Source organism: Pristiophorus japonicus, chromosome 6 (assembly GCF_044704955.1).
Source record: "Pristiophorus japonicus isolate sPriJap1 chromosome 6, sPriJap1.hap1, whole genome shotgun sequence".
In the NCBI taxonomy this organism is placed as follows: Eukaryota; Metazoa; Chordata; class Chondrichthyes; family Pristiophoridae; genus Pristiophorus; species Pristiophorus japonicus.
Window position 1 is genome coordinate 232,763,613 of NC_091982.1, and position 19,433 is coordinate 232,783,045.

Consider the following 19,433-nt stretch of genomic DNA (forward strand, 5'->3'; position numbering starts at 1 on the left):
CCCGTCTGTGTACCGATGATGATCACACTTTGGCAGATGGAGGGTGAACTCGGGGATCCCTGATGACTCTGCCATCAGCAAATATAGAGGAACATTTGACCTCAATCGACACAGTTGACCTGGCATGGTAAGCATCACCTTGTAAGTTCATTGGCAGCGAAGGTGTTCCCTCCCAGATCTCCATGCTCCTCTAATTCACAACCGTTCCTTCAGCTGTCCAGGCCCCAAGCTCTGACATTCCCTCTCTAAACCACTTCGCATCTCCGCCTCTCTCCCCTCCTCTAAGATGCTCCTTAAAACCTACCTCTCTGACCAAGCTTTTGGTCACCTGGCCTATGTACCCTTAAACGGCTTGGTTTTGTTTGATAAAAAATTTTGTTTGATAACACTCCTGTGAAACACCTTGTGATATTATACTATTTTAAAGGAGCTATATAAATAATAGAATCATAGAATCATAGAAAATTACGACACAGAAGTAGGCCATTCGGCCCATCATGTCTATGTCGGTTGAAAAAGAGCTATCCAGTCTAATCCCACCTTCCAGCATTAGGTATGTAGCCCTGTAGGTCATGGCTCTTTAAGTGCACATCCAAGTACTTTTTAAATGCGTTAGGCTGGGTGAAATCTCGCCCTGGGTGTTTCATGCAATGTTCATGTAAAGTTTCTGTTAATGTGGTGTCAAACATTGAAACTTCCATTTTCAACACTTTCTTGGACAGATTTGTGTGCACCTTTGGAACTGGCTTAGTGACTTACAGTGAATGGTGAGACATAATGGTATTCCGCCACCGCCCCCCCCACCCCCAACCCCCCTGCTGTGGGGTGGTGCCTACCTGGCATATCACGTAGCAGTCAGGGTGTACAGCATCAAATGAAATAAATCTGGCCATGGTGAGGCCATCCCTGGCCTCCCGGGTAGCAATGTGGTCGGGTCCTGATGCCCTGTGTCCTCTGCAGCATCAGGTGATTACGGAAAAGGTTGGTGTTGTTGTTGGTGCTGCTGGTGTGCCTGGTGCTGCTGGTGTTGGGGCTGATTGTGGTGGGATTTTGAGGACCATGGTGAGAGAGTATAAAGGGCACCCATGCTGATGGAATAGATGGCAGGTGAAGTAGAGATGACACAAGCGATCTGTCAATGGTGAGAGAGGTAATGAGGCCAGACTGGATGGAGATTTGTGTAAAGACTTGCAGCATGGTGAATCTGTCGTGAAATTGCAGTGAGAAAGAGCTTGTGGCTGACGGAAGATATTTCTGTAAGGTGGGAGCTTTTACTGGATATTTAAAGCTGTCAACTCAACAGCTGATTCAATGGCCACTGATCTCCTGCCTCAGCTTGATAGACGTGGTCCACATGAGCTCAAATGTAGTCTTAATGATCTCTAAACAAGGTCATAATGACCTGAATTTTGTCCCTCGCTTCTACATGTTGGGTCTGTTCCACGTTGACAGACCCGACATTGGGAAAGGCGCGTGGCGGCTTGTTCACAGCGGGTTCCTGACCCACTGGGGTCAAAAAAACACTTTCCCACCCGACCCACCACTGCTCACACCCGCTGACCTTTTGGAAGATCTCGGCCATAGAATTTACAGCACAGAAACGGACCATTTGGTCTAAACTAGTGTTTGCACTTCAACGGGCCTCCTCAACCCTACTTCATCTAACCCCATCAGTATACCCTTCTATTCCTTTCTCCCTCGTGTACTCATCTAGAATCCTCTTAAATGCATCTATACCATTCCCCTCAACTACTCCATGCGGTAGCAAGTTCCACTCTCTGGATAAAGAAGTTCTCCCTGAATTCGTTATATGATTTATTATATTTATGACCCCGAGTTTTAATTCCCCACAATTGAAAACATCTGCTGAACATCTACCCTAGCAAACCCCTTCATTCTGTTAAAGACCTCGATTGGAATGGGATTAAGACAGCTGGGAGGTGTGAGCAAAGGGCGGTGGGAGGGCACAAGTGGGAGGGACCAGCAGAGAGGGTCAGAGGGAATGGGATATGAGAATCAAAGTTGGAATACTGTTTAAAAGTGATACCATTTTTTTTTAACTCAGACTTGATACCGCTTAATAAATGAAGCGAATTTGTTATTCATTAAATTGATCAATTTTAATCTGATAATTGTTAAACCAAAATTACCCAATTGAAAAATATTGGTCACAGCTTTTCACACTTGATGCCGGTAAACTGATGTATTGTGAATTCAAATGTCTTTCAAAACCTGCCGATTTTCCAGAGATTCCAGTCATTAGCAAATAATTCTGTGGATTGTTCATTTACTGTTGTCCAAATACCATCTTCCCCAACACCGGGCAACACTTCAAATTCAGTGTTACAGGATAGACGCTGGCAGCTGATTACAGCTACCCTGATATTATCGACCAGCAGCCATTGCTCAAACAAACAATCGTCTGATTCTCCACCACTCTAAGCTTTGTGTGTGGTGAAATATAATCAGCAGATCTTCAAGATTTTCTGCAGACCTTTGAAAGTTTTATCAGAAAAAAAGACTTGTATTTATACAGTGCCTTTCATGACCCCTGGATGTCCCAACTCCTTTACAACCAGTGAAATACTTCTAATATGGCAGGGGGATGGGAACCAATGCAGGGAGACAGAGGGAGACAAAAAGGAGGCAAAAGCAAAAGACAGAAAGGAGATGAGGAAAAGTGGAGGGCAGAGAAACCCAAGGCAAAGAACAAAAAGGGCCACTGTACAGCAAAATTCTAAAAGGACAAAGGGTGTTAAAAAAACAAGCCTGAAGGCTTTGTGTCTTAATGCAAGGAGCATCCGCAATAAGGTGGATGAATTAACTGTGCAAATAGATGTTAACAAATATGATGTGATTGGGATTACGGAGACGTGGCTCCAGGATGATCAGGGCTGGGAACTCAACATGCAGGGGTATTTAACATTCAGGAAGGATAGAATAAAAGGAAAAGGAGGTGGGGTAGCATTGCTGGTTAAAGAAGAGATTAATGCAATAGTTAGGAAGGACATTAGCTTGGATGATGTGGAATCTACATGGGTAGAGCTGCAGAACACCAAATGGCAAAAAACGTTAGTGGGAGTTGTGTACAGACCTCCAAACAGTAGTAGTGATGTTGGGGAGGGTATCAAACAGGAAATTAGGGGTGCATGCAATAAAGGTGCAGCAGTTATAATGGGTGACTTTAATATGCACATAGATTGGGCGAGCCAAACTGGAAGCAATACGGTGGAGGAGGATTTCCTGGAGTGCATAAGGGATGGTTTTCTAGACCAATATGTCGAGGAACCAACTAGGGGGGGAGGCCATCTTAGACTGGGTGTTGTGTAATGAGAGAGGATTAATTAGCAATCTCATTGGGCGAGGCCCCTTGGGGAAGAGTGACCATAATATGGTGGAATTCTGCATTAGGATGGAGAATGAAACAGTTAATTCAGAGACCATGGTCCAGAACTTAAAGAAGGGTAACTTTGAAGGTATGAGGCGTGAATTGGCTAGGATAGATTGGCGAATGATACTTAAGGGGTTGACTGTGGATGGGCAATGGCAGATATTTAGAGACCGCATGGATGAACTACAACAATTGTACATTCCTGCCTGGCGTTAAAATAAAAAAGGGAAGGTGGCTCAACCGTGGCTATCAAGTGAAATCAGGGATAGTATTAAAGCCAAGGAAATGGCATACAAATTGGCCAGAAATAGCAGTGAACCCGGGGACTGGGAGAAATTTAGAACTCAGCAGAGGAGGACAAAGGGTTTGATTAGGGCAGGGAAAATGGAGTACGAGAAGAAGCTTGCAGGAAACATTAAGGCGGATTGCAAAAGTTTCTATAGGTATGTAAAGAGAAAAAGGTTAGTAAAGACAAACGTAGGTCCCCTGCAGTCAGAATCAGGGGAAGTCATAACTGGGAACAAAGAAATGGCAGACCAATTGAACAAGTACTTTGGTTCGGTATTCACTAAGGAGGACACCAACAACCTTCCGGATATAAAAGGGGTCAGAGGGTCTAGTAAGGAGGAGGAACTGAGGGAAATCTTTATTAGTCGGGAAATTGTGTTGGGGAAATTGATGGGATTGAAGGCCGATAAATCCCCAGGGCCTGATGGACTGCATCCCAGAGTACTTAAGGAGGTGGCCTTGGAAATAGTGGATGCATTGACAGTCATTTTCCAACATTCCATTGATTCTGGATCAGTTCCTATCGAGTGGAGGGTAGCCAATGTAACCCCACTTTTTAAAAAAGGAGGGAGAGAGAAAACAGGGAATTATAGTCTGGTCAGCCTGACCTCAGTAGTGGGTAAAATGATGGAATCAATTATTAAGGATGTCATAGCAGTGCATTTGGAAAATGGTGACATGATAGGTCCAAGTCAGCATGGATTTGTGAAAGGGAAATCATGCTTGACAAACCTTCTGGAATATTTTGAGGATGTTTCCAGTAAAGTGGACAAGGGAGAACCAGTTGATGTGGTATATTTGGACTTTCAGAAGGCTTTCGACAAGGTCCCGCACAAGAGATTAATGTGCAAAGTTAAAGCACATGGGATTGGGGGTAGTGTGCTGACGTGGGTTGAGAACTGGTTGTCAGACAGGAAGCAAAGAGTAGGAGTAAATGGGTACTTTTCAGAATGGCAGGCAGTGACTAGTGGGGTACCGCAAGGTTCTGTGCTGGGGCCCCAGCTGTTTACATTGTACATTAATGATTTAGACGAGGGGATTAAATGTAGTATCTCCAAATTTGCGGATGACACTAAGTTGGGTGGCAGTGTGAGCTGCGAGGAGGATGCTATGAGGCTGCAGAGTGACTTGGATAGGTTAGGTGAGTGGGCAAATGCATGGCAGATGAAGTATAATGTGAGGTTATCCACTTTGGTGGTAAAAACAGAGAGACAGACTATTATCTGAATGGTGACAGATTAGGAAAAGGGGAGGTGCAACGAGACCTGGGTGTCATGATACATCAGTCATTGAAGGTTGGCATGCAGGTACAGCAGGCGGTTAAGAAAGCAAATGGCATGTTGGCCTTCATAGCGAGGGGATTTGAGTACAGGGGCAGGGAGGTGTTGCTACAGTTGTACAGGGCCTTGGTGAGGCCACACCTGGAGTATTGTGTACAGTTTTGGTCTCCTAACTTGAGGAAGACATTCTTGCTATTGAGGGAGTGCAGCGAAGATTCACCAGACTGATTCCCGGGATGGTGGGACTGACCTATCAAGAAAGACTGGATCAACTGGGCTTGTATTCACTGGAGTTCAGAAGAATGAGAGGGGATCTCATAGAAACGTTTAAAATTCTGACGGGTTTAGACAGGTTAGATGCAGGAAGAATGTTCCCAATGTTGGGGAAGTCCAGAACCAGGGGTCACAGTCTAAGGATAAGGGGTAAGCCATTTAGGACCGAGATGAGGAGAAACTTCTTCACCCAGAGAGTGGTGAACCTGTGGAATTCTCTACCACAGAAAGTAGTTGAGGCCAATTCACTAAATATATTCAAAAGGGAGTTAGATGAAGTCTTTACTACTCGGGGGATCAAGGGGTATGGCGAGAAAGCAGGAATGGGGTACTGAAGTTGCATGTTCAGCCATGAACTCATTGAATGGCGGTGCAGGCTAGAAGGGCTGAATGGCCTACCCCTGCACCTATTTTCTATGTTTCTATGTTTCTAAAGTGCAGTCACTAATGTAATGTCGGGAAATGCAGCAGGCAATTTAGAAAAAGTAAAGCTCCACAAACAACATTAGTCCTACAGGCAAGACCTGGACAACATTCAGGCTTGTGCTGATAAGTGGCAAGTAACATTCGCGCCACACAAGTGCCAGGCAATGACCATCTCCAACAAGTGAGTCTAACCACCGCCCCTTTATATTCAACGGCATTTCCATCGCCGAATCCCCTACCATCAACATCCTGGGGGTCACCATTGACCAGAAACTTAACTGGACCAGCCACATAATACTGTGGCTACAAGAGCAGGCCAGAGGCTGGGTATTCTGCGGCGAGTGTCTCACCTCCTGACCCCCCCCAAAGCCTTTCCACCATCTACAAGGCACAAGTCAGGAGTGTGATGGAATACTCTCGACTTGTCTGGATGAGTACAACTCCAACAACACTCAACATGCTCGACACCATCCAGGACAAAGCAGCCACTTGATTGGCACCTCGTGCACCACCTTAAACATTCACTCCAAGTTACACACCATCCTGACTTGGAAATATATCAGCCGTTCCTGCATCATCGCTGGATCATAATCCTGGAACTCCCTCCCTAACAGCACTGTGGGAGCACATTCACCACACGGACTGGTTCAGGAAGTCAGCTCACCACCACCTTCTCAAGGTGCAATTAGGGATGGGCAATAAATATTGGCCTTGCCAGTGACGCCCTCATCCTATGAATGAATTTTTTAAAAAGTTTTAAATGACCAGATCCTCTATTTTTGATGGTGTTGTTTGAGGCATAACAATTTGGCCAAGACACTGATGAGAACTCCGCTGCTCTTTTTCCAATAGTGCCCTGGGACTCAAAGGCATTGGCATAGTTGAATCTGAAGGCCATCATTATCATCATAGGCAGTCCCTCGGAATCAAGAAAGACTTGCTTCCACTCTTAAAATGAATTCTTAGGTGGCTGAACAGTACAATACGAGAGCCACAGTCCCTGTCACAGGTAGGAGAGATAATCGTTGAGGGTGAGGGAGGGTGGGACAGGTTTGCCGCATGCTCTTTCCGCTGCCTGCGCTTGATTTCTGCATGCTCTCGGCGGTGAGACTCGAGGTGCTCAGCACCTTCCCGGATGCACTTCCTCCACTTAGGGCTGTCTTGGCCAGAGACTCCCAGGTGTCGGTGGGGATGCCGCACTTTATCAGGGAGGCTTTGAGGGTGTCCTTGTAACGTTTCCTCTGCCCACCTTTGGCTCGTTTGCCGTGAAGGAGTTCCGAGTAGAGCGCTTGCTTTGGGAGTCTCATGTCTGGCATGCGAACAATGTGGCCTGCCCAGCGGAGCTGATCAAGTGTGCTCAGTGCTTCAATGCTGGGGATGTTGGCCTGGTCGAGGACGCTAACGTCGGTGTGTCTGTCCTCCCAGGGGATTTGTAGGATCTTGCGGAGACATCGTTGGTGGTATTTCTCCAGCGGCTTGAGGTGTCTCCTGTATATGGTCCATGTCTCTGAGCCATACAGGAGGGCAGGAATTACTACAGCCCTGTAGACCATGAGCTTGGTGGCAGATTTGAGGGTCTGGTCTTTGAACACTCTTTTCCTCAGGTGGCCGAAGGCTGCACTGGCGCACTGGAGGCAGTGTTGGATCTCATCGTCAATGTCTGCTCATTGACCTCATATATAGTCATCATCATCATAGGCAGTCCCTTGGAATCGAGGAAGACATATATAGTCAAATAGATTGTATATATATTTAACGCATAGCACTGTGGCAAGAATAAAAAACAACCACAGCATTACACAGGCTGTGAGTTGCCTCGGACTGTCTGCTGCTGCTCTGCCGCACTTTCGGCGGGTGTCTGGCGGAAAACCTGTTTAGGCAGAAATTTGGAGCCATAATCTCAGACAAGCAAGCGACTGCAGCAAGGTCCCTCAGCACGCAGATGCCAGCAATCCCTTTGGCACAGGGATTGGCTGCTGTGTCTCAAACTGTTTCGTCATTCTGTAAATAAAGAGAGCAGGCCAAAGTTTGCAAAAGGTGATTCGAACATTGCCACCTTGTAGCAGATGGCAGGATAATCCATTGCTAAATCGTGCAGCAAACCTTAGGTTAAGTTTTCCACCGAGTGCAGATATAAAAGGATAAATTTAGCCAGGCGAGGCTCCCAGCACAGAGCCTCGCTGGATGGGGGGAGTAGATCACGTCACCGGTCCTAGAGTATTATAACCTTCAGGCCAACTTGTACTCTTCTCTCGCCGAGTTCTGCCCACACTCCAACCTCCACGGTTGCTCCCTGATCCCAGCCTCCAAAACTTTCCCCGGCCCAGTGTGCTGCCAGACCCCAAGCCTATCCCTCCTCCCGCTACTGCAGTCAGACTCCAAAACTGAGGGCTGCCACACCTTAACCCTCTATGGGTTATGGCGAGAAAGCAGGAAGGGGGTACTGAAGTTTCATGTTCAGCCATGAACTCATTGAATGGCGGTGCAGGCTAGAAGGGCTGAATGGCCTGCTCCTGCACCTATTTTCTATGTTTCTATGTTTCTATTGCAAATTGTTCTGTCTTCAGATGCTGTATCAATGACTCCACGAGACTATGGCCCCAAGTTTCCACATGATTTGCTCCTGATTTTTAGGAGCAACTGGTGGAGAACGGAGTATCTTAGAAATCGGAATTCTCCACATTTAAGTTTTCTGCAGTTCTAGTCAATTAGAACAGTTTCACTTTTGAACAGAATTTTTTTTTCAAAAGGGGGCGTGTCCGGCCACTAACGCCTGATTTGAAAGTTTCCACAGTGAAAACGTACTCCAAACTAACTTAGAATGGAGCAAGTGAAGATTTTTGTAGGCCTGAAAAAACCTTGTCTACACATTAAAAAATCAGGCGCAGGTTACAAATTAGGCGTCCAGAACGAGGTGGGGGGGGGGGAGGGAAGTCATTACATTCTACAATAAATCCTTAGTTATACTTATACAAATATTATACCAATAATTCCAACCTGAATAAAAATTTATAAGCAAAGAAAAGATTAAATAAACCATGTTCCTACCTGTGTGAAAGTGCTTCAGGCAGGCCTTTCAGGCAGGGAGAAGGCTGTAGGAAGCCTCACAAGATGAGGCAGCCGTTCCCGACGGCAGGGGGGGGGAGGCAGTGAGGGCCCGACCGACGGCAGCAGCCATTCCCGATGGCAGGGGGGGGGCGAGGCAGTGAGGGCCCGACCAACGGCAGCGGGGGGGAGGCAGGGAGAAGGCTGCAGGAAGCCTCAGAAGTTGAGGCAGCCATTCCCGACGGCGGTGGGGGGGGGCCGTCGGGAAACGGCTGCCTCAACTTCTGAGGCTTCCTGCAGCCTTCTCCCTGCTGCAAGAAGCCTCAGTGCTGATCATGGAAGGGCAATGTGGTTTTATTAAAAAATGTTAAAAATTGAACAGCTACAAAGAACTACAAAAATGGCCGAGTGCCAATGTTTCCTTCACACTGCGCGTGCGCGAACGCTCCAACGCGCACGCGCAGGGTTGCCGGCATGAAAAAAACTCATTTAAATGGTACCCGCCCCCTCCCACTTACAAAATCGGCGCGAGTGGTAGGCTCCGCCCCCTGGGCGCCACGCCAAACTGACATCGAGTTGCAAAGCGCTCGAGAATAGCGCGTTTTTTTTCAGGCGCCGTTTTCGGCGCGAAAAACGGGCGCCCAGCTTGGAGGGGCGCCTGTTTTGCCGCGTGTCGAAACTTGAGGCCAATGTGTTGTACTTGAACTGTAGTGACCTTAGTCCATTTAATGTAACTCCAGAGTGAGGATCACACCTGGTGGCCTGCCTTTTATACTAGGCCTGGCACACCTGTACAGGGAACCTACAAGTCTCCCACTGCAGTGCCCTCTGATGGCACACCTTGTAATAGTACAAGCAGTAACCATGTGGGATACATGACACAAGTGGTATCAGATCTCAGCCTCCCAACAATGTCAGACCCCAGCCGCCATTTCCCCCCCACCTCCATACCCGAGGGCTCGCAAATCACAGAGCATCCCCTTTTCCCGAGAGGTTTCATTCCCTGGTCCCCATTCCTCCTTGTGCATCTAGATCCCAGGACACAAGTGACCCCAACCCCGTCTCCTCCCCTTATGCACTCCTCCCCACTCTTATACTGCTTCCCAATTTCACCCCTCTCTCCTCCCAGTACCAGCCCCCACATCCCCACCCCCTTGTTCGTCTCTTGGCCGCAGGTGTTGCAACCCCTCCCAGAAAGCCCCCTCCCCAACCTGATCTCAGTACTCATCGCTGACCTGGTATACATCTGGCCAAAGACCGCCCTAAGTGGAGAAAGAGCATCCGGGAGGGTGCTGAGCACCTCGAGTCTCGTCGCTAAGAACATGCAGAAATCAAGCGCAGGCAGCGGAAGGAGCGTACGGCAAACCAGTCCCACCCACCCTTTCCATCAACCACTGTCTATCCCACCTGTGACAGAGACTGTAATTCCCATATTGGACTGTTCAGTCACCTGAGAACTCACTTTTAGAGTGGGAGCAAGTCTTCCTCGCTTTCGAGGGACTGCCTATGATGATGTAACATTGACTTCAATCTCGCTGCATCCTCTGGACTTTAAAAAAAAAGGTGAGAGTTAGAAACAGTAAAGGCGCCCCAGAAGAGCCGAGGGCCCAGGTGCAGCACGAGCCAACCCACACTGCTATATGTGTGCGCACTAGGTCCGTGCAGAAGAGCAGGTCTCCAGTCGTCTTGGTTAATCCTTGCCACTGGACCAAGACCTAGCTCTGTCAAGCCTGTGTGGTGGCTGGTGTGCAACGGCCACCCGACGTTAAAAAAATCCACGCACAGGCATCTTCCACCCTTCAGGATCCGGAAAATTAGGTCCTTCATTGAAACACCTGTGAACTCATCCTTTTTCGGCGTGGAAGCAAGTCATCCTCGCTTCGAGGGACTGCCTATGATGATGATGACATCGGTAAAGGAACTTACGTGAGACCCAGCCAGAGAGATTGAGAGACATACAGAAGAGCGAGGAGAGTAGGAAGGCAAGACCTCGAGAAAGAGTGCGAGGTAAAGAGTTGGAGCCAAACAGAATGACAGAGGTAGTTACGTAGAAAGAATTGTAAAGTGGAAAAGAAGCAGAAATAATTACAGGGAGCAAGGACAAATTTTATTTTTGTCCATGATCACCACCACAGGAAATCAGGTGGAACTAAAAGAAATGCATGGGACTCCCAATCTTCAACTGCTTTCAACATGAAGTGCTGCCATGTGAGTTCTATCGCTATATAGTCTAAAATGTACCCTGTTGACCTGCACTGGGGCACAGTCACAACTACTGTATGAAACTACCCAGCATTGAAGTACTAACCACACTCGATCAGCTCCGCTGGGCAGGCCACATTGTCCGCATGCCCGACACGAGACTCCCAAAGCAAACGCTCTACTCGGAGCTCCTTCACGGCAAACGAGCCAAAGGTGGGCAGAGGAAGGGTTGCAAGGACACCTTCAAAGCCGCCCTGAAAAAATGCAACATTCCCACTGACACCTGGGAGTCCCTGGCCCAAGACTGCCCTAAGTGGAGGAAGTGCATCCAAGAGGGTGCTGAACACCTCGAGTCTCAATGCCGAGAGCATGCAGAAATCAAGCGCAGGCAGCGGAAAGAGCATGCGGCAAACCAGTCCCACCCTCCCTTACCCTCAACGACTATCTGTCCCACCTGTGACAGGGACTGTGGCTCTCGTATTGGACTGTTCAGCCATCTAAGAACTCATTTTAAGAGTGGAAGCAAATCTCCCTCAATTCCAAGGGACTGCTATCATGATCTCTATATAGTGTAAAATGTACTCTGTTAACCTGCAGTAGGGCACAGTCAGAACTAGCGTAGGAAACTCTGATTTAAAGGAAAAAGACTTCAATCAACACTTAGAATGGACACTTATCTGTTCCCTTCATCTTTGAACCCACTTCCCAATAATAGCATGACCTTGGCCAAAGCATCCATAGATTTCATAATAGGCAATTTAAAGAGATCATTCCCCAATGCTGCACTCCCAGTGGGGGAGCCACACCCAAAGGGAGCACAGGATGAAGATTGGGATACACATCGTAGGCCCGATTCTCCAACCGTCAACACCTGCGGACGCAGCTGTCCGCTGGGACCACAAAATGGCGCGACTGCTGCTTAAACTCCACAATGATCACATCCCAACAGGCACAATTAGTTTCTTTGCATATTGAACATTGATACCCACATTTATAGTAAATTTATTTACTTATATGTATTAGTTTTTTCACTCTCTTTTTTTAACTCTCCCAGGGGATTGTGAAAGTGGTGAAAGGGAAGCGGTTGAGAGGGGAAGGGAGTGAGGGTGCAGGGGGTGAGAGGGCAAGGGGGAAGGGCTGAGGGGGGAAGGGGAGGTGTGAAAGGGGAAGTGATGAGGGAAGGGATTGAGGGGGTAATGGGTGAGGGGGAAGGGATGTGGATGAAGGAGGTGAGCGGGAAGGGGAAGAAAGGGGGAAAGGCGGTTGGGGGGAGAATGGGGGTCAGGGGAGAAAGGGGGTGAGAGGGAAGGAGGTGAGGGGGAAGGAGGTGAGGGGGAGGGGTTGAGGGGGAAGGGATGAGGGGAAGGGATGAGGGGTGAAGGGGTGAAAGGGAAGGGGGCGAGGGGTGAGGGGCATTAAAACAATTACCATTTCCTTTAACATCTTTGTTTATTAGTTATAAAAAAAACATTGTAGATTAGTGGGGTTGGGGGAGGGGGGAGTGGAGGAGGCTGTTTGAACGGGCAGGGTGGTTGGAGGCTGGAGGTCATGTGATGAAACTTCCAGCAATATGTCCAACCAGAGAAGGCAACCCTACCCTATTGACCCAACAAGGTGACTCAACCCCATTATATACATACAAGTGTGTCTGTGGGGTGGAGGAGGGGAGGACACTGGGATCTCCTGATTGCCTACATTCTTTGCCCCCAACGGTGTTAGGTGGGAAGGTGCCCAGCAGAAGCAAGGCAGTTCCTCACAGGTCGGGTGGGGTGGTAAACCTGGAGGGTTGGTCACCATAATTGAGCCTTCTTACACATTCCAACCTCACGGTGTAGAAGGGAACATGGATGAACGGTGAAGGAAAAACATCAAAGGGCAGAGTTTCCGCTTTGGGCCCCAGCATCGATCCAGGTGCAAATCACGGCCAGTTTCAGAAGAGCTTTGTTCCTCGAGTTCCCGCTCAAAGTCATTTGCATATCGCCCATCGCAAAATCTCCTGTGGACCGGTGCAATGGGGCAGCGCTTAACAACTTAATTTTTTTTTTTAAATGTTGCTTTTAAAAATATTCCTTGATATATTTAAGCATGGTAACTTGGTGCAGTTTGATTAATGCAGCATAAAATGGCTTTATCACAAAAAATAAGCATTTTAAACCACAGTGTCAATCCGCCACCTATGAGTAACCTGATTTTAAATATACACAACCATTTTCTAGATATATTGGGGTACAGTAGTCAGTTTTTTAGTAAAATCTAAAGAAAAATTACATTCAAATTACATTTAGAACAACTCCACAAGACTGTACATCTTAAGCTCAAACTGTTGTGACCTTGGTCTCTTTATTGTAACTACAGAGTGAGGAGGCAGCATGTTAGACTGCCTTTTATACCTGCTTGCCCAGGGTGTGCAGGTGATCATTGGGTCTCCCACAGGTCCGCCCCCTGGTGGCAAGTCTTACACATTGGTAATGTTTACATACATAACACAAATGCTGTTAAAACGTGCCTAATAGTGTCCTTGTACCCAAAAGAAACAGCTTAAATTTTGGAGCCTGTTTGAAGGCTGAATATGAGCAGAATTAGTGGAAACTCCCAATGGTGATGAAATCACCCTGGGTGTGAGGAGAGTGTGATGGGCGGGGCCAGCATCCAGGGCCATGTTTTTTTAAATTAACGCAAAAGATTGTGGAACCTCGATTGGCGCTGGACGTAATTTGTGTGGGTTATGCACCGAAAAAAACAGCACAACTGAGTGGGAACTCTCTTCCCTCCCCCCCACCATCCCCCACCCCCCACCCAGAGATCAAAAAAACTAAAATGTGCGATTACCTCTTGGCATCAGCAGCATCTTCCAACGATGCCTCCAACCTACCCATTTATTCACTGAATGAAACACAAGATTATTCAATCCCACTGAGTCCCGGGAGAAAGGAAAATAAAGTGAGGTTCCATATCACAATGAGGCTCGGTTCACGTCACTGACTGTGGGTGGCGTGGTTGGTGAGGTTCCTGTAAATGGAAACATGTCACGGGGTCAAGTACTAACGCAGCATCACATCCTGAGAGTCAACACTAGGCTCAATATTTGAATGTCTCTCTGGCAAACTGTGCTATAGTACCTGCTGTTGCATTTGTATAGAATGACATGTAATTTCTCAGCACAGAAACATAGAAACATAGAAAATAGGTGCAGGAGCAGGCCATTCGGCCCTTCGAGCCTGCACTGTTGATCATTCAACCTCAGTATTTCACCCCAGCCTTCTCTCCATACCCCCTGATCCCTTCAGCCGTAAGGGCCACATCTAACTCCCTTTTGAATATATCTAACGAACTGGACTCAACAACTTTCTGTGGCAGAGAATTCCACAGGTTCACCACTCTCTGGGTGAAAAAGTTTCTCCTCATCTCGGTAAATGGCTTACCCCTTATCTTTAGACTGTGACCCTTGGTTCTGGACTTCCCCAACATCGGGAACGTTCTTCCTGCATCTAACCTGTCCAATCCTGTCAGATTTTGATACGTTTCTATGAGATCCCCTCTCATTCTTCTAAATTCCAGTGAGTATAAGCCTAGTCAATCCAGTCTTTCTTCATATGTCAGTCCTGCCATCCCGGGAATTCAGCCCAACTGTTGCCGCTGTTTATGCCCAACACGAGCCTCCTCCCATCTCACCCTTCAACATATCCTTCTATTCCTTTCTCCCTCATACACTTATCTAGCTTCCCCTTAAATATCTCTATACTGGTCGCCTCAACCACTCCCTGTGAATCTAATATAATGCCCAAAGGGGCTTTACACAAGTAGGTGGGATAGATGGTGGCAGAACAGAAGAACATAATAGGAGCAGGCCTAGGCCATTTGGCCCCTCAAGCCTGCTCTGCCATTTAATAAGATCATGGTTTTGTAGAATTGGTAGGGGAGCTAACTAAGGAAAGAATTGAAGAGATAGGCTTGGAGAAGAATTCTAAATGTGGGGAGAAGCAGAGGTTTAGGGAGGGAGTTGTACATGCTGGACAAATGAAGGATGCACAATCAGGTCCTTTTTAGCGACCAAACTGCAAGTGGAGCTGGCTCAGTGACATTCTAGCATCAAACATGAACTGCAACGGTCTGTAAAATGTTGGTTAGTCCAACTTATTCCCAGAATTAACTGGCAGTCTTTGTGCAAGAACGTTTATTTAAAATGAGGTAATTGTCTCCACCCCCCACCCCCACACCCCCCTCTTCACAAATGTGTTTTTTGTTCCCATGCAGTGTTCCTACAGATAAGAACAGAGGGATAACCTTAGTTCACTGGCATCGATTGCACCGATCAAACCTTTTGCAACTGCAGTTCCAGGGCTCGGAGAAAGAAGACTCTCGTCTGACTCCCATGCCAACAAAGTTGTTGAGTGTCCATGGAAGCACGCTGATCAGACTATTACCAATGAGGTAATTGTTTCGACGGACTTTACTGAACGGACTAGCAGCAAGCCACAAACTAACCCATGATTACCAGACTGCACTCACTCAATGCACCAAACTGCAGCCTGTTAAAACTTTGTTGCTAAAGTCACATCACCTTGGCCCGAAATTTGCGGTTCTGATGATGGCAAATTGGTGCTCGTCGTCATTCCACATTTGAAACTGATTGCAGCTTCGGGATTTAGTGCGTGCGCAGCCTAATGCGGAAATCCCGACATTGCAATCTGTTATTCACTGACCTCTGTTGGACAGATTTCTCGCTCGTTTCGCTTTGTTGCTTTAAATGTCGAATTACACACACACTCCATTGTAGTAAATGGCAGCATCAGTTCTTTTATTCAGACATTCATACTATACAAACCCAGTATGAAAGTTACTGAGACACTTCACAAAGGCAGCTCTCTGCTTGTTCCCATTGTCTTGGCTGCTTGTGATACACACACCTTCCGCGTTTCCAGTGTCTAATGTGTCTCAAATGGCCTTCCCTCTCATCTTTATACCAAAAAAGCCTTTGAACTCTCGTTTCCTTGCATAGTATAGTATTAAGCAGTCCCTCGTATCGAGGATGACTTGCTTCCACACCAAAAAGGGATGAGTTCACAGGTGTTTCAATGAGGGACCTGACATTCCAGGTCCCGAACTATATCCTGAAGGGTGGAAGATGCCTGTGCATGGATTTTTTTAGTGTGTGGTGGCCGTTGCACACCAGCCACCACACGGGCTTGACAGAGCCAGATCTTGGTCCAGTGGCAAGGGTTACCCAAGACAACTGGAGACCAAGCTCTGCTGCACGGACCTAGTGCGTACACACATAGCAGTGTAGGCCTGGCCCATGCTGCCCCTAGGCCCTCGCCTCTCCTGGGCCCCGAACCCTCGCCTCTCCTCCGCCCCGATCACGATTCTCCTGGGCCCCGATCTCTCACCGCTCCTCCGCCCCATTCGGCCCCTCGAGCCCGTGCCGACTCTCAGCTAGTCCCACTCACCCTGCCCTGCAATCTTTTTTCTTTCAGATACTTATCCAACTCCCTATTGAAAGAAAAAAATTGAGTCTGCCTCCACCATGCTTTCAGGCAGTACATTCCAGATTTTAACCGCTCGCTGTGTAAAAAAGATTTTTCTTAAGTTGCCTTTGGTTCTTTTGCCAGATGAAGTAGATAATTCTCCTTTGCACCCTCTCCAAGGCCTTGAGATCCCTCCTAAAGTGTGGTGCCCAGAATTGGACTCAATACGCTAGCTGAGGCCCAACTAGTGACTTATAAAGATCCGACATAATTTCCTTGCTTTTGTACGCTAGGCTTGTATTTACAGAGCCCAGGAACTAGGATTGTCAATCCTCCAGGATTCTCCTGCCGTCTCCAGCAATTGAATCAAGAATCCTGAGACAATTGGGAGGCTGTTCATTTTGCAATTGGAGTGGGAAGATGGTGTGTCATGAGGATGGACATATTGGGCAGACGATGGTAGGAGCACGAGTCAGGGCAGTGGAACATCAGGCAATGAAACATCTAGGAACACATCCAACCAAAGTTGGCAACGCGACAAGGATCCCATTAGCTTTTTATTAAAAATAAGTCTTATAACCTTGTCCTGCCACCTTCAAAGATATGTGGACATACACCCCTAGGTCTCTCCGTTCCAGCACCCCCTTTAAAATTGTATCATTTCGTTTATATTGCATCTCCTCATTCTTCCTTCCAAAATACATCATGTCACACTTCTGCCATTTGAATAGTGGAAATGTTAAACTTGATTTTTTTTTTAAACCTTCTGTTGGTATTGTTGAAGGGATAGGGCCATGTGAGGTCTGTGAGGCAGTGCGGGCCTTGCGATAAACCCAGAGCACAAACAGTGAAGCAGTATCCGCCACCAGCCGACCCAATCAGAGCCACGAGAACCGAGGCCAGCGACTGACTGAAAGAGAACAGGCAGCAATTCAGCAATCCCGTCAACCAAACTAGTCTGACTGACAAGCAAAGGAGCATAAATCGAAAGAATTCTTACATCGCAAAGCTTTCCACAGTTCCTGTTCCCACAGCAATCATCGTTCGAGGCCAATGAACACCTCTATCGGCAAAATTATCTGTAATTAACAAAAGAAAAAAATCATTGAATGGTTGTGCTTTGATTGAACTATACTCTGATCCTCTGATTACTCCAGTCACGCAATGACCGCAGCCTCTGTTACATTTCCATTCCCTCACACCACTCATACTCTACTCCCTCTCAATGGGACTGCCATTTCCTGCTGTGTCATGGAGTTAATGGCCGAGAGATTCATCTCGTACAGTGGCAGTAAACGGGCGGTATCGGATAGGCCACCCGTTAAACACAGTGCCTGCTATTCAGCTCCAATGCAGTCCATGGAATGAAATATCAGGTTGTGAATAACGGGTGGTCAAGCCGATATCGCAAGTTTTGCGCCAATGCCCGAGACCAAATTCTAGGCCATTGTCCAGTAGACTTTGGGTAACCAGCTCTGGTACAACAGATTCCTGGAAGTTTCAGCAACATGACCACCTGCCTCCTGAACCCAACTACCCGGCATTGCCCCAACATGGCACTGCTCCAACCCGGCACTGCCCCGACCCGACCCGGCACTGCCCTGACCCAACCCCAACCCGGCACTGCTGCAACCCGACATTGCCCCAACCTGGCACTGCCCCGACCCAAGCCCCAACCCAGCAATGCCCCAACCCGGCACTGCCCCGACCCGACCCGGCACTGCCCCGACCCAACCCCAACCCGGCACTGTTCCAACCCGACATTGCCCCAATCTGGCACTGCCCCGACCCAACCCCAACCCAGCAATGCCCTAACCTGGCACTGCCCCGACCCGACCCGGCACTGCCCCGACCCAACCCCAACCCGGCACTGCCCCGACCCGACCCGGCACTGCCCCGACCCAACCCCAACCCGGCACTGCCCCGACCCGACCCGGCACTGCCCCGACCCGACCCGGCACTGCCCCGACCCGACCCGGCACTGCCCCGACCCAACCCAACCCGGCACTGTTCCAACCCGACATTGCCCCAACCTGGCACTGCCCCGACCCAAGCCCCAACCCAGCAATGCCCTAACCTGGCACTGCCCCGACCCGACCCGGCACTGCCCCAACCCAACCCCAACCCGGCACTGTTCCAACCCGACATTGCCCCAATCTGGCACTGCCCCAACCCAACCCCAACCCGGCACTGTTCCAACCCGACATTGCCCCAATCTGGCACTGCCCCGACCCAAGCCCCAACCCAGCAATGCCCTAACCTGGCACTGCCCCGACCCGACCCGGCACTGCCCCAACCCAACCCCAACCCGGCACTGTTCCAACCCGACATTGCCCCAATCTGGCACTGCCCCGACCCAACCCGACCCCAACCCGGCTTTCCAGCAACCCTCTGCTCCCTCACTGAAGGTTTTACTCTTTTAGAATTAAGGTCCCTGACAGGATTGGGTTAGAAAAAATAGAATGTCTTTCATTTATATAACGTCTTTCATGACCTCAGGACATCATAAAGCATGTTGCAGCCAATGAAGTACTTTTTGAAGCGTAGCCACTGTTATAATGTAAGAAACACGGCAGCCAATTTGCGCACAGCAAACTCCCACAAACAGCAATGGGATAATGACCAGATAATCTGTGATGTCGATTGAGGGATAAATATTGACCGGGGATAACTCCTTTGCTCTTCTTCAAAATAGTGCCATGGGATCTTTTACATTTAACTGAGAGAGCAGACGTCTCATGCAAGAGACGGCACCTCAGGCAGTGCTGCACTCGCTCAGTGCTGCACTGGAGCATCAGCCTAGATCTTAGTGTTCAGGCCTCTGGAGTGGGACACGCTTGGTATGAAAATGTGTAGTAACGACCTTCAGAAAACAAATACGGGAGGATTCTTTACACATCCCTTATCAAGTTAAAAAAATGTAGCAAACACACGTCGAAACTCTCACCATGCAAGTATTTCATACCAGGACGACTCATCGTGCCCATTTGTAAATTGGTGACACAATATATTTTAAAATCTGTGATGTGAAAACAAAATCACATTGAAGGGAGTGGATGGGGC

At 48.2% G+C, this 19,433-nt stretch overlaps 1 protein-coding gene across 10 annotated transcripts in view; it reads right to left on the reverse strand.

Moving 5' to 3' along the window:
- Nucleotides 1-19,433, reverse strand: part of cp (ceruloplasmin) — a 266,551-nt gene that overhangs the window by 108,443 nt on the left and 138,675 nt on the right. For all 10 annotated transcript variants that reach the window (XM_070883703.1, XM_070883701.1, XM_070883708.1 and 7 more), the window contains one exon: nucleotides 17,371-17,449. In XM_070883703.1, coding sequence (XP_070739804.1) covers nucleotides 17,371-17,449 — 79 coding nt within the window. The remainder of the gene's footprint in view (nucleotides 1-17,370; nucleotides 17,450-19,433) is intronic.